Source organism: Drosophila yakuba, chromosome 2R, assembly GCF_016746365.2.
Source record: "Drosophila yakuba strain Tai18E2 chromosome 2R, Prin_Dyak_Tai18E2_2.1, whole genome shotgun sequence".
Lineage (NCBI taxonomy): Eukaryota > Metazoa > Arthropoda > Insecta > Diptera > Drosophilidae > Drosophila > Drosophila yakuba.
In genome coordinates, this window is record NC_052528.2 from 10,852,526 (window position 1) to 10,866,851 (window position 14,326).

The following is a 14,326-nucleotide window of genomic DNA, read 5'->3' on the forward strand; positions in this document are numbered from 1 at the left end:
ATAATTAATTAAACATGGGTTTCTTGAACATCCCCCTCCACCCCCAGAGTCCATTAAAAGATTGCCTTATCCGTTTGGGTTTTTCTTTTCACATCAATCCATTTATTGTAAAATACGCCGGTCTAAGGGCCAAGCTTTCTGGTTTTTCTTCTTTAGTTAGCTTAACTTACTGGACATAAAATTAATGTATACATCATATAGTTCATAACTTACTCGCTAAATGCATTTTTTAGCTCTCATGGTTTTTGCCCTTTGCTCACTTCATTCATTTCGTTCATGTATTTTTGGTATATGCAAAACTGCAGAAAATAGTTTTCAGTTTCTTGTGTTCGTAAAAACTTGCATATGATCTGTTTCTATTTCTGACTTGATCTCTTTGGCATGCGACTCCATGGGTTGGGTTAGGGAATTCGTTTGGTTTTGGACTGAAGCAGATATTTAGTAAGCAGGAAAACGGATGCGTATACCCTATTATATTGTACAACAATTACAAGTACATTTACCAACGCTAAACTAATAAATGTATACTCATATGACTGATATGGTGACTTAGGCTAGAAAGTTCTCTTCTCCGCGATCCCTTTTCTGTATATTTATTATTTGTCTGAGATGAGCCTAATCGCGATTAGGCCTCTTACATGTTACAACTAGTTAAGATTTCGTTTTAGTTTTGGGGGCAGGACGATTATATCTAGACATTAACTCTGCACTCACTTAAATGATATGCTCTCTCTCTTTCTCTAACTATCTCTCTGTTTCTTTTACTCCCGCTTCAGTTTTTCTTGCTACCGCGGAACTTAAGCCTCTATGAGATCTTCTTGAAAGACCAAAGAATTGAATATTTATACGGGTGAAACGAGGCTGGCAGATGGCAGCTGCCAACTAAATTACGCATACGCCTAGTGTACTCTAAGGCCAGAGTAAGCTCCATTTGAAAGATTAATGCTACGACTTATGCGCTGAGTATTTACAATGGGGGGGAGAGGGGCTCTCGACTTTCGACTTTCAACAATCGGCTTTCCGTTTATTTTATACACTTAGTATCTACCGATCTTTTAGATCCACCTCCCACAGACAAACAGTGGACTCCCAACTATAGTAGGCATGGCTCTGGTGGTTCACTGTAGCGGTTTTCATCCCCTCGGTTTCACGGCGGGATCAGCTCACTTACGCCTGCCCGGCGGCCACGAACTGGACCACACTGTTGTTGGTTTTCGGCGTTACCGTCGTTACCGTCGCCGGCGCTGCTGTTGCTGTTATCGTTTTTGTTGCTGTTGCACCGCTCGACGGCGCAGCATCAGCAGGCGAACCGGAAACGGAAACGGAAGCAAAGGCGCCACTGGCACTGCCACTGGCAATCGCCTGGCACTCGACGGCGGGCAGGCGCTTGACCAGCATCCGGCTTGACTTGACCGCTATCCATTCGTTGCGAGCGGCATCGAACCAAGTCAGGCCCAGATTGTATCGCCCATTGAGATTGGCGTGCTGGCAATGAGAGAACCACCAGCCACCCTCATAGTTAGCAGCACAGTGCGTCTGCGAGATGTCCCGATCGTCATCGATGGCCGAGAACTGCATGCCCTGTTGGTAGTTCAGTGCATCCGACGCGTTGCCGGAGTACTCGGCAATGTGCAGGCGATAGCCGTCGGCTCGCGAGGATATGTAGAATCGCTTGTACTCGGCCACCCAAACGTTGTCGTAGATGTCCTGCATTTGCACCTGCAGCCGACTGCAGTTGTCCAGGGTCAGGTGATGCAGCTGCTCGTTGCCAATCCAGAACTCTCCGCCAGGCGTCCCAAATCCTTGGGCATAGTCCGCCCACGAGCGGTTGAAGTCGGCACTGCCATCGAATCGCCTTTGCACCGTCGTCCATCCATCGGCGGTGCAGTGCGTCATCAGCGGATGCCGTTGGCCGGCGGGCGCAATCAGATGCAGTCCGTCCGTTTGGGTGTGCACCTCGCTGCAGTCGTGCGGCAGCTTGTTGATGATGGCCTCGTACTGCGTCTCCACGTTCTCCAGCTCGCTGACCAGGGTTTCGGCCAGGACGGAGTCGATGGGGGAATCATCCTGCGGCGTCTGTGGCTGGAGATTCTGATGATGCGGTCGCTTGTGGGGCTTGTTCAGGTGTGTGAGCTGTGTGGGAGACCGGAAATAATTGGAAATCTCGGTTAGCCAGGGAACAGTCTTAAAGAGCTTAAAGTAGGGTTCAAAAGCTTTAAGATTTAATAAGGAGCAAAGGTAAATCTACACTAGATACAAGGTGCATACAAGATTTGTCTGATGAATGGCTTGCAAGTCATTACTAACCTTATTCTTTAACTCATCATTGACCAATGACTGCAATCGATCCACATTGGTTCTCAGCTGATCCACGTTCGCAGACAACTTGCGCATCCCTTCGCGCTCCTCCTGCAGGACACTCACGCTCACAGCCATGGCTTGCAAGGATCGTGCCGCATTGGTGCCCTCCTCCCTGATCAGGCTCTGTTCGGATGTGATCTGGGCATTGGCGAACTCCAGCTTGGAGATCTCGTGCCGCAGCTCCGGGATGCTCTTGTCCATCTTGGTCTGCAGGCCCTCCACATCCTCCAGCAGCTCCAGCATCGAGGTGTGCAGCTTGTCCAGCGAGGCAATCTGGCTGCTCAGGTTGAAGTTGGCATTGGCGATCCTGTGCTGCTCCACCTCGATGCTGCGCACCCGCTCGTCGATGTGGTGGAACCGCAGGCCGTTCACCTGTCGACGCAGGTTCCTCTGGGCCAGTTGCAGCTGGTGGATCTGCTCGCTCTGGAAACGGCAATGGCGGCGCTTGTGATCAGCCGTGGATTCAAGTTCAGTGGGCTGAAAGGAAAATGAGGACACATTAGTAAGTTATTACGAAAGCAAATATACAAGATAACTTATGCATTCAAAACTATAATAATATCATTGTTGTCGAAAATGTTGATTCAAATGAAAAACTGCAAGTCAAGGCATCAAGTGTAAAAACTGACCCCACTCCAAACTCAACCCACTTTTCATTATATTCTGCAGTATAAGAAAAAACCATGATAAGGAAGATTCGTGGGTAAAGCTGGTAAGCTGGCTGAGATTCTATTGTTGCTGCGCTGGCTGGGATTATGTGCCGGGAATTGAATGCTAAATCCATTTATTATAAATGCATTTCATAACCAGGCTGGCAGAGCGTGCCACAATAATGTCAGCTGCAGCTACGCAGCCAGCTCAAGCTGCAGCTTTTGCCCAAAAGCGTGTAAATCCCCGGAGCTGCTGGTGGCGTGGGTGGATTTGCATCCACATCCACATTCACATCCGCATCCGCATGCCCACCCCTTGTGTATCCACATCCCCATCGTGCATCTTCTAGCTCTCGGTGGTAAAAGCTGCATAAATTTCCTCAAACATACAATATGCATAGAAATAATTTTGCTGAGTGACAGCAGCGAGCAGCTGTAAACCAAGGTAATGCCATTTGGGTCACATTCAGGCGGCGCCTTGAATGAGTGTGCCCCAACGCCGCAGGATCTACAGAACCTATTCTACATATCCAACCCCCATGCCACCCCAGGGTATCCTTTCATTTATGTTCGTGGCCATCTGTCATAGAAATGTCTCGGGTAATTGACTAATAAAGGATGCTGCCGGGGACAAAAAGCGGCAGAAAGTGTCCTGCTAATGAATTCAATGAGTGAATGCGCAAAGAACCATGATGTATACGATTGAAAAAAAAAGGGGGCCAAGAGCATAAAAATAAAAGCAATTAAGGCTTTTTCTTAAAAACCCCTTTCAATGGTAAATTTTACTTTTCCTTCCATTCTAATCCCAATTAGTCAACCTTACTGTACATTTTTCCTATGAAAGGTGTGGGAAAAAATGCCAAGCGAAAAGGCGTATCGTAAGTCGATTTCAAAGATTTGCTTATTTTTAGAAATCCCCAAATCGATTCACATTTCGACTTAGTCCCAAAGAGTCGATGGCGAATTATATTTTCCGAAGTTTTTGACCATTTTCCGCAACGAATTCAATTACGCTTAGCAAAAAAACGACAAAAGAGGCAACAAAAGTCCACCGAAAATATGGAAAACATTCATGAATATTTATGCCAAAGTTGCGTTTGTGCCTCATCGGCATCGAACACTTTCGGCCGCTGTGAAAATGTTTTCGTTGGTGCCGCAGCCACTGCTCTTCCCGCTTTTCCCGTTTTTCCCGCTTTTTCTTCGCTCCTTTGTTTGCTTTGCCTTCACGCACGTTTCGGTGGTGCAGTGGGTGGTTGGGTGGTTGGGCGGTGGGCGGTTGAGTGGGTGGCAGTGGTTCAGCCTTGGCGTTGTTTTATGCGAAAGGTCACGAACGCGGCTAATACGACACGTTCGCGTTTTATATGAACTCTGGCCGAGACGGGGAAGTGGCCATCAAAACAGAGAAATCCTCAATATATATTCGAGCAAACGTGTTTGCCATAGTGGTGTATATACATATAAATTTCTAAGGCGGAAAGGTGCCAGCACTGGCATATAAATTTCGCCCATCAACGGTATAATTAAATGTGATTTATGTGGCTCAAATTTCCTGGAGACAAGTGAATTTTTTTTGTGCAGTGGCCAATGGCCGATGGCCGCGTTAATTGAAATCGAAATTGAAGCATAAATATTTCAAGTGTTTTCCGTGCAAAGTCATAAACAAAAGGATCAGAACGGAAACATTAACATCAGCAGCATCAGGAGCAGGGAACTAATTAATTTTTGGCCTGGCCGGGCTGCTTGGTGGATTAAAAGTGAACATTTTACATGTTGTACTTAAGTGAAAGCTAACAAGGATTTGCTATTAGCGCGACAGCAATTCCAGGAGGGATGAGGATGGAGATGGCAAATGGAAATGGGGTTTGGGAATGCAGCATGGCGCATGGAGCATGGAGCATGGAGCATAGGAAAAAGAGCAAAAATCTGCTCCTGTTCAGTTGCTGGCCTTCTTCTCCGCAGCGCATTGTCGTAAAAATTTAATAGGACTTTTGTGCGATGCTTGAAAAAGTTGAGCTCACTGCCAGATAGGCGAAGTGGGCTGGCTGAGTCGACGTTGGGCGCCACAAAATGCCATTAAGTTAATGCGCATTTGGGGGCCAAAAACGCTCGTTGCCGGGACCTCAAAGTCAACGTCAACCTGATCCTCTGGCCGAAATGTGGCAGGCGTGTGCATAATTTGAAACTAAAATGTGGCCCGCAAATATGCTTGAGGAGCGTATTTAATTTCCAAGAAATACTGGAAATCTAAGTAAAGGACAATTGTTTCAATAACGACAACTTGACTCCTGAGAAGTGTATTTTGCCGATACAAAGGGTAGAAACCAGCTCGACAACAATCAAACAAATTGCCAGTGGAGAGATGGTGGTACATGATGGTAACATGAAACAAAGGCAAAACAAATATCAACATAAATAAGGTAAAAATGGCAGGCACTGCGGGAAGTTTTGGGAGGTGGGGGGTACGAAAACAGACATACACCCACACAAACATATAGACATAAATATACAAAAGATATTCGAAACCGGATTCTCCGTGTCAGTTTGCCTTGGGGCTGCTGCCATAGCTCCTGCTCCTGCTCGATTCCTTCGTTTCCTTGCTGTCGTTGTGTGCCTGGCATTTGTTTGCCTTGCTAATTTAACAGCCAGTCCCTCATATGTACAATACACTATGCCCTCGACCTGGAAACCCCGGCCAAGATATCGTAGCATCAATAACCAATGATAAACATTTGTGTTTTTCCTTCTTTCGGCTCGAATATCTGGCCCAACTGTTGCAAGTGACAGCATTCATCAAAGCGATTTGTTACACAGACTGGGCCAGCACATATGTATTGTATATACATACATATGTATGTATGCATATGAGTATTCGGTTTTATATCAGGGGGCATCAATCTGCCGACTGTTTGCAATTAGAGTTGGCAAATTATATTTGGCTTTCCGCTGTCACCGGCAGATGTTTTCGATTCAAGTGTTATCACATCTGAGCTCTAAGCAGGGAAATAAATACATAAAGCAAAGCTTAGATGTGCCCATTAAATCAGGCTTATTTTGACTAATTTATCAAGGTGCATTAAATAAGTGTTTGTTTGGCTGAATTATTATGGCCATATGACAATACAAATCTGATATACGCCTCACTTTTAAAGCTTAAGCTACCAAAAGCCATGAAGTCCTATTTAATTCATAGATAAGGTAATACTATCGCCATGGTAACTTTTAGGTACTTGTGTAGCATTTTTATTTGTTATTTTTACTCTTAACGTTTCCGCCAGCAATTTTTGCGAATCCACTGCCTCTGGTTTTCGTTTAATCCCCCAAGGTTTTTTCGGTTTTTGCATAACTTTACCGCTTTTGCTTTGTACATTTTTCCCGGCTAATCAAATAAAGGAAATTTGATTAAATTCAGCCATCCACTCACACACACACAGACACACAAACAAAGGGAATTTTTGTCCATTTTTTGGTATTACTTTTTCGAGGCTACCACCTGTGCAGTTTTATTGTTTGTATTTGTATTTACTTTGCTGGTGGTTATCCTTGAGATGCTTCGCCTTTTCCATCTGCCCTTTTTATTTTCAGCTCCCTGGCCTTTGTTATCAGCTTTTTGCTCTTTGTTCTAATTTAACCTAATTTCTGCTTTGTTGCGCTTCTATAATAACAATTTTCAAAAATTGCTTTTGGTTTTTGGTGATGAGAAAGCTCAGGAACTGGTTTTCTTGGTCAAGAAGCGCCCCCATCCCGCCAGCTTTTTATTTTTTGTGGGAAAGAAACCAGCGAGACAGAGTGAAAAAAGTAATGAAAAGGATCAAATTGTGCCGAAGTGGCGCGGTGGGGGAACCGAGGCATGTGGCAGGGGAACTGATTATCGGAGCACTCGAGAGCATCTGCCGCAGCTCCATCTACTCGACAGCTCCAACTCCTGCTGCTTGCTGGCTGCCAAAACTTGGCAAGTCGAGGGACAAAGGCCTGGTCCGTCAAGTCAAGTCAACCTAAGCCAGTTCCCAAAGCAGCTGGCCAGTGAATAGCCATCCTCCGCTCGTCCCGAAAACCGCCGCTCCTCTGACTCAGGGCGATTAAAAGGTGATTTCCTGCTTTTTGTTTTGCAATTTTCAGCAATTTCGCTTTATTTTTTGGCAACGGCCTGCCCATTAATGCTGTAGCATATATAAAGATACACCCCGGCTCCTGGGATGCGAGGATATATGGATAGCAGTATGTGATGCGTGTGCGCCGAGGTCCGGCGAAAGCCGCTTAAGCTGCTTGGCTGAGCACTTAATCCCCTCCTCGTACTTGAGGAGTCTCAAGGGTATATGGGACCTGCGTGAATTGGAGGCTGACCATGGTCAATTGATCTCAGGGGAATCGGGTTGAATTACTGCAGCTATGTGGACATCTGAATTAATTGAAATCATCCCTAAGCTTCTGTATTTCACATTTATATAATGTAACTATCTCAGTGCTTGAATATTATATTACTTATAGTTCAAAGAAACTGCGTCAGTTTAAAAAAGCAGTTGAATAAAGCCAAAAGTCGACGTCGAAACGCGGTATTTTTCCCTTTGAATTCCCCTATATATTCTTAAATTTCTATTTCGCCCTTTGAGACTCGCAAGTAATTGCGTCAGCTCGAGGAAATTCCCCAGCTTTGTGGTCGAGCGAAGCACATATACAATTTCCAGACAAGCAAGTGAATTCGCTGGCAAGAAGTGTACACAATCTGCTTCTAAGCAAGCAAATTTCGCTTAAGCCAAACTTCAAAGTGGAGCGAAGCAACTGAATAACGCTGCAGGAGCGGCAGCCAGCGAGCAACCAGTAACCAGATAAAAACAGGTGGCTGCCAAACCAGTTTTAGAGGGGGTAGGAGGGGGCAAATGGGGATGAGGGCCCCACTGACATATTTCGTTGCTGGTCGAACGCATCGGCGATGGTTACCGCATTCCCATCTTTGAGCGGTCTGACGCATAATCCTTTTAATGAAGCAACCTGGAACTGGAGCCTGTTACCTGGCTGCCTTTCCTTCGCCACGACTGCCCCCCTGCCAGCTGCCTTTGTTTTCGCTCCATTGTTGAGGTTGCTGCTGCTCCTGCTGCTGTTGCTGTTGCTGCTGGTGATGCTGCTGCAAGCCCTTTATTGACATTAATTATAATTAAGAAGGCGGAAGGGCGTCGAGTCCTTTCAATCCAGCACTTGGGATGTGGGAGCGTACGTGCGTAGTTGGAATCGGGAGTCCCAAAGTCCGAGTCCTTCATATTCAGATCCGATTTCAAGAACTCCCCCCATCATTCACTGTAAGCCTGACATGAGAGCCCTAGTAAGTATGCTGGGATTTTGACGAAAGGATGCCACTGATCATGGCTCCATCATTTGCAGCAATCTCTTTACGAGTCGCCCGGAGGCCTGGAGGCCCGGGACATTAAGGCATTGAACGTGAGGCCTAAGTGGCTGCCAGGGACGGTCGAGTCGGGCATTAAATATTAAATACGACAACGTCCTGCGGTGCGTATGAGTAATATGGCCAACATGTGTGTGTGGCGGGCCGTTAAAACGGCGGGCCAAAAGGCGAATTGCGATTTTGGACCCCCTCGTTAGCACATCGTGCCGCCCACCGACTACCGACCACCACCCACCTCCTATCTGGCACAACCTTTGCCGCTCCTCACCTGGCGGAGGGTTTGGCGTATAAAGTAAGGCATAAAACGGCCAGATAATGGCCCGCCACGTTGGTGGCCTCTTTATGGGACGCACTTAAAGGAGAAACAAAACAAACCGCCGGCTTTCTTTCGGGGCTCATAAAAAGATACACTGGGAGAAGCGGTGACATTCTTTTCACCTTCTCTACAACCAAATTTAGTAGCAGTACAAGCGCAATCAACGATGAATTGAAATTTTTTTTTTAAATATTTTAGCTTTTAACTGTTTTGTTAACAGCCCTTAATTTTTTCTCACATAACTTTTTAAGTTTCCTGAGGTTTTTTGCCAGTGCTCAACTGTTTTACCTTGGCCCTCGCGTGCTTATCCGATGATTAGCATAAAGCAGGTACTCACCTCCTGGTTGGCTTCCTGGCTACCGCTCTCCTCCTCCACGCTGGCGGAAGTTCCGTCCTTGCGAGTCCTCTGCTGCAGTTTGACAAGGGCGTGCTGGAAGTCCTGCTCCTGCTGGACCATCTCCTCGCGGAGCTCCTGAACGAAGACTTCCGTCTGCTGCTGGCGCTCGCGCTGGGCAACCAGATCCAGCTTGAGCTGCTGGTAGTCACTGCGGATGGTGGCCAGATCCTCGAAGGTGGAGCTGCGCTGCTGGACATCCCGGGCCACGTTGCCGGCGGTCCTTTGCAGATCCACCAGCTGCTTGCGGATCTCGGAGATCGTCTGCTGCAGCCACTCGACGGTCAGGCGCTCCTTGTTGCCACTTTGCGAGGAGCGCAGCGCGGCCAGCTCCTCTCTGGAATGGACAAAATTTAATAAGTTTATAATTAGCTGGGAACGGGTAACAGGTAACAGGTAACGGGTAACGCATTAATTGCTACACTCTGGTCAGGAAATCTAATTTAAATTGACATTTTCAGGCTGTCGGCTAACTTAATTGCCAATGCGGCTGGCGTGCGGTCCACTAATGGGATTTCGACCTGCACTCAATCATGCTCTGGCCCCACCTCAATACCGCTAAATTTCCATCGACCATTTAAATTAAGCACTGCGAGATTATTTCAGCAGCCCCGAACATTGTCGGCGAACGGGAAACACAGAAATCATGCGGACAGATGTCCGTTCTGTCCGTTCACAAATGGCGATGGCAAACTTTGCCGGAAAACATACAAAATAAAAAATCAAGTGCGACCAGACCGCAAACAACAAGTGCTGGTGCTGGGTGAAAACGTTGTTTAAATGCTCAGAATGAAAATGAAATGAAAATGAAAATGTTGTAGCACTTGTGGCAGTTGCCAGCAATCAGCAACCAGCTACCAAAAAATAAGAGCAGAATGAGACCAAGACCGAACGAAACGCATTTTTGTGGCATTTCAGACAATTAAAGTAGTCAGTTGGAAGGCGGCGGAAACGGAAGCACAGCCGCAAGAAGCTGAACAAATTCGGAGCGTAGGTAAAAAGTTTTGTTTTTCGAAAGGCAGCAAAAGCAGCAGAGCAGCATAGCAGCTGCCGCTGTTCTTTTATTTTTCACTGTCAAAAGAGCACAGCTACATGAAATTTTCATAAAGAAAAACCCAACCGGCAACAAGACAAAAATAAAGTGGTCCAAAGAAAAGTTGTGTTCTACTTCTTCTGACTACTTCGCCCGGATATATATGCATATACATCACATTCGGTTAGGTTTTTATTCATGCCAGCCTGCGTATACGTAATATTTCAAATTGTTGCATTGTGCGTGGGCGTTTATTGTTAATTTTATGGCTTGCAAAAGTTTTTGTGGTCCCAACCAGACAGACTATGAAAAGTTATGGATTTGTTTGGCTCTCCGCTTTCCGTACAATTACTTAAATATTTAATTAAAACGTGGCGAGGGTCGTTCAAAAGTTCCGGCATCAAAAGCCGTAACTGACCCAGCACTTCCGGAAGTCCAAAGTAAACATGTACATCCAAACATTTGGTTTGGGCAAATACTCGTAGAATAAAAATGTGTTCTTTAGCAGCGGGCTGAAAAACTTGCATTACTAGTCCTAAAAAAGTAACGATTTCTAGCCCTGCCCATTGGCAACTTTTGTAGTAATGCCAAACCAACCGAATTTCCCTTTTCGCCTGGCAATTTTTCGCTTGGCTGCCGTACAGCTTTTTCCGACACAAAAAAACTGACTGTCATTCAAGGGAAAATTGAAAATGCTGTCAATGACAAGCGAGCAAATTGAAAACGCAACATGAACACTGCAAATGCCGAACTTCATCGGACCTGATTTGATGACGTCTGATGGTGTTCGCATTTGGATTTTCGGATTTTTTTGCACTTTAATTACCAAATTGGACGCAGCGGTGTAACTTTTGGAAGCGAATCTCGTTATCAAATCAACAGAGTGGACCTGGCCAACACGCTATTCTGCTCAATCAGATAATGATGTTGTCCGACTGAGCGGAGGCTAAAGCTGATCCAGGTGGGCGGTAAGTGGGCGTTATGTGGGCGGTAAGTGGGTGGCAAGTGGGCGTGGATGTCGGTCGAAGGTACTGTGGTCGGTTTGCTGGGTTTGGGGGCGCAGATAGTGGATCACATAAACCACAACTGACATGACGTTTGACTGGCGTTTGCCTTGGGAGTTGGGAGCTGGGTGCTCCATCTCTTCCGCCACGGACAAGTCCCTACTGCTAAACACACTCCTCATATGTATATGGAGTGTATAAACACGAGCGTGTGCTGAATTATTTACGGTGCCACTGACAAAGTTTACGATGTCCACGACAGCAACAACAACGGACTAACCTTGGCTATTTGTTCAGTAAATTAAGAGTGTGCCATTTTTACGTATTTTTTACGCTGCCACACAAGATGGTATCCTGGGTAAGAGTGGGTGTGGGTGGTGGTGAAACTGATATATGTGTGCGTTCAGCTCGATGAGACAATCATTATTAGTCAGCCCATGACAATGACAACAAAACAAATCACGAATGCTACGCAAACTTGGGCTGGGCCACTGGCTCGTGTCTTTGCTCTGATTAGATGTCTTATCCTGCCGCTGCCTGCGTTGCCCCATCACATATTTGTCTGAATTAGTGGAGCACAATCATGTGCCGCATAGGAATTCTCTTCTTCATTGCACTGGCCTCGAATGAAAAAGTGAAGGAGTCGCAAAATGGGGGAAAAACTGAACTTTGCGCTGTCACAACGGTCGCAAATAATTGCAAGTCTTGTCAAGGGAAGATGAAACAAAGCAACGATAACATGAGGGAACGAGAAAGAGACGACTATCAGATACCCCAGTATAGATACCAAAGTAAAGGAAGTCGTAAGCAAATGTATATATTCCAGAAGCCAAGTCGCTTGGTTAACTGTTTACACAACAGCTCTAGATAGTGCAAGCTGCAAACTAAAAATCAAAACACTTTGCAAATGCAGTGCTTGGAAATAGGTGAAGGGGAAGTTGGCACGGCTACTAATCGTGACTGGGAATATAATTACTTTAAACGTCGGAAAGGTGTCAAACGAATCTATGTTACCCTCTTAAGCTTTTGTCAACTGTCTTAATAACTATCTTGGAGTAAAAGGTGTGAGAGAAAAAGTACGCAGGCAACAAATAAAAAGCATAACAGCCTTGTAACTAGCACACCAATTTGTATGTCCAACTTAATTTCAATGGATTAAATACGCCACTTAGACTCGCAAATAAGAAAGCTCCATTTTCCCCCCTGTTAGAAACTGTTGCCCGCTTCGGAGGGCCATCAATTTGTGGGCCAAAGTTGGGCGACAAGTTCTACGTGACTGCGGGAAAGTTAGCGCCAAGTTTCGAGGCCCACAAATTGCCAGCGAGACAGTTGACCAATGGAGCGGGTCTGTGTCTGGGCGGCGCAAATTAAAAATTCAAATTCGATTTAGAGCAGGTGGGCTAAGCCCGGCCAGCTTACCTGAGTTGGCTCAGTTCGCTGCGCATGTCGGCGTCCTCGCTGTTCGCATTGGTGGTGAGCCGCAGGGATTTGCGCAGATTGTGCTCCAGCATCTCGTAATCCTCGCGGCGCCGCAGCATCAGGGCGTTGAGCTGCTTGGTCAGCAGGCGCACCTGATCGGCCATTTTTTTGCTCTCCATCGTCCTGCCGTCCTGCCGCTCAATGGAGCTGATGTCCTCGCTATCCTCGTCGTCATCGACGAAGCGGAGCAGCTCCACGCTGGATTCCGGCGCATCCGTTTCCTGTTTTGAGTGCAGTACGGGCTTTTCCGAGGTCACCACTTTGGCGTCGCGCAACATGTTGTTCACATCGCTGAGGACTACCCCACCACTGGCAGCTCCACTCACGGATGCCACGGCAATCTGGAGCAGCACCACGGCCAAGAGTATTGGCCACAAAACGTTTGAGCCTGCCATTGTTGCAGGGCAATTTAAATGGTCACGCGAAACTTTACTTTTTGCGGGGGTTGGGGGCTCCGGAAATGTTTGGCAATCTTTCATTCACACCGCACAAAAAAGGGACTCGAGTTAGATGGGCAATTTATGCAAATAACTGGCACGCATGCCGACACACAAACGATTCTCCTCGACTTTCCGGCGCCGTGTCAGTCAAACACCTTATAAAAAGGCGCTGGCAAACAATGCTACAATTATTCCTGGCGTCGCCTCGGGCTTAATCCTTGTTGCTTGGCTTAGCTGTGCTTTTCACTTTTGGTCCACGGCGAGTTCGCTCGCAGCACTGGTCGAAGTGTATCACTTGGTTCACTAGAGCTCCTTCCAAGGGAAGGATGTGTTCAACGCGGCGTTCTTCGAAGGACTGAAGCGGCGCGTCTTCGGCACTTCCTTTTATTCGCCACCATGCCGAATGCTCGGCTTTGTTCGGCCTGCTTCGGCAAACGCGAGAGAGCAGCCGAGTGCGAAGCTGTGGTAAGGGAAGCGGGGGAGTTGCCGAGGAAGAGTGCCATAGAGAGCAGTCACCTGCCCGAAGCATGCAACAAGCAAGTAAGAGAGCCACAAAGAGAACTCAGCGTGTTAAGAGAAATGAAAGATGAATGGACTAGGACTAGATGTGGATGTTAGACATCTGAGGATATCCTTTGAAACCATTGCTATGAAGAGGCAAAGATCATGTCTTTAAGGTAGCAGTTCCCATTCGGAGTTGCAGCTAGGGAACGAGAGCAGCCCAAAATGGCGGTCTAGTTACCTCGTCCTTCTTTTTTGCACTCATCCTCCTGCTCCTGCTCCTGACACATGGCGCGGTTGCGGTGAGACTACAACGAAAACAAACTGCAGCGAAAACGGCAGATGTTTCGGCCCCATAGTCAGACAGACGGACAGACGGACACACCGACGGACGGACGGACGGCGAAGTGCGAAAACATGCTGATGTGCTAGATACTATATACTTCAAGGCGAACGAAAACCAGACGGTGCTATATGTCCCGACTGCGGATAGTTGCAAGGAGCAATGAGAACCTATAGGCGCACAAAAGAATCTGCAGCGGGGAAACTCGCTATTGTCTCGGGATTTCTCGTGGGCACCTGGGAAACTAGATGTCCTGGCTTCAAACAATAAGGATAGGAAATCGGATACTAATAGCTTAACTATTGCCGACATTCGAGGCCGAAATCCATTTAGATCTGCTGTTTTTCGGGACATTTGATTTTAGTGCACAGTTGGTGGGGGAAAATCCCTTTATACCACGTATCTGTATA

At 46.7% G+C, this 14,326-nt stretch overlaps 1 protein-coding gene across 1 annotated transcript; it reads right to left on the reverse strand.

Moving 5' to 3' along the window:
- Positions 1–73: 73 nt before the first annotated feature.
- Positions 74–13,440, reverse strand: LOC6530049 (protein scabrous). The gene is made up of 4 exons (XM_002090959.4): positions 12,573–13,440; positions 9,060–9,453; positions 2,308–2,838; positions 74–2,133 (listed from the first exon to the last, which is right to left on the reverse strand). The coding sequence occupies exons 1-4, from the start codon at positions 13,109–13,111 to the stop codon at positions 1,168–1,170; spliced, it is 2,430 nt and encodes an 809-aa protein (XP_002090995.1). The 5' UTR covers positions 13,112–13,440; the 3' UTR covers positions 74–1,167.
- Between the last annotated feature and the right edge of the window lie 886 nt (positions 13,441–14,326).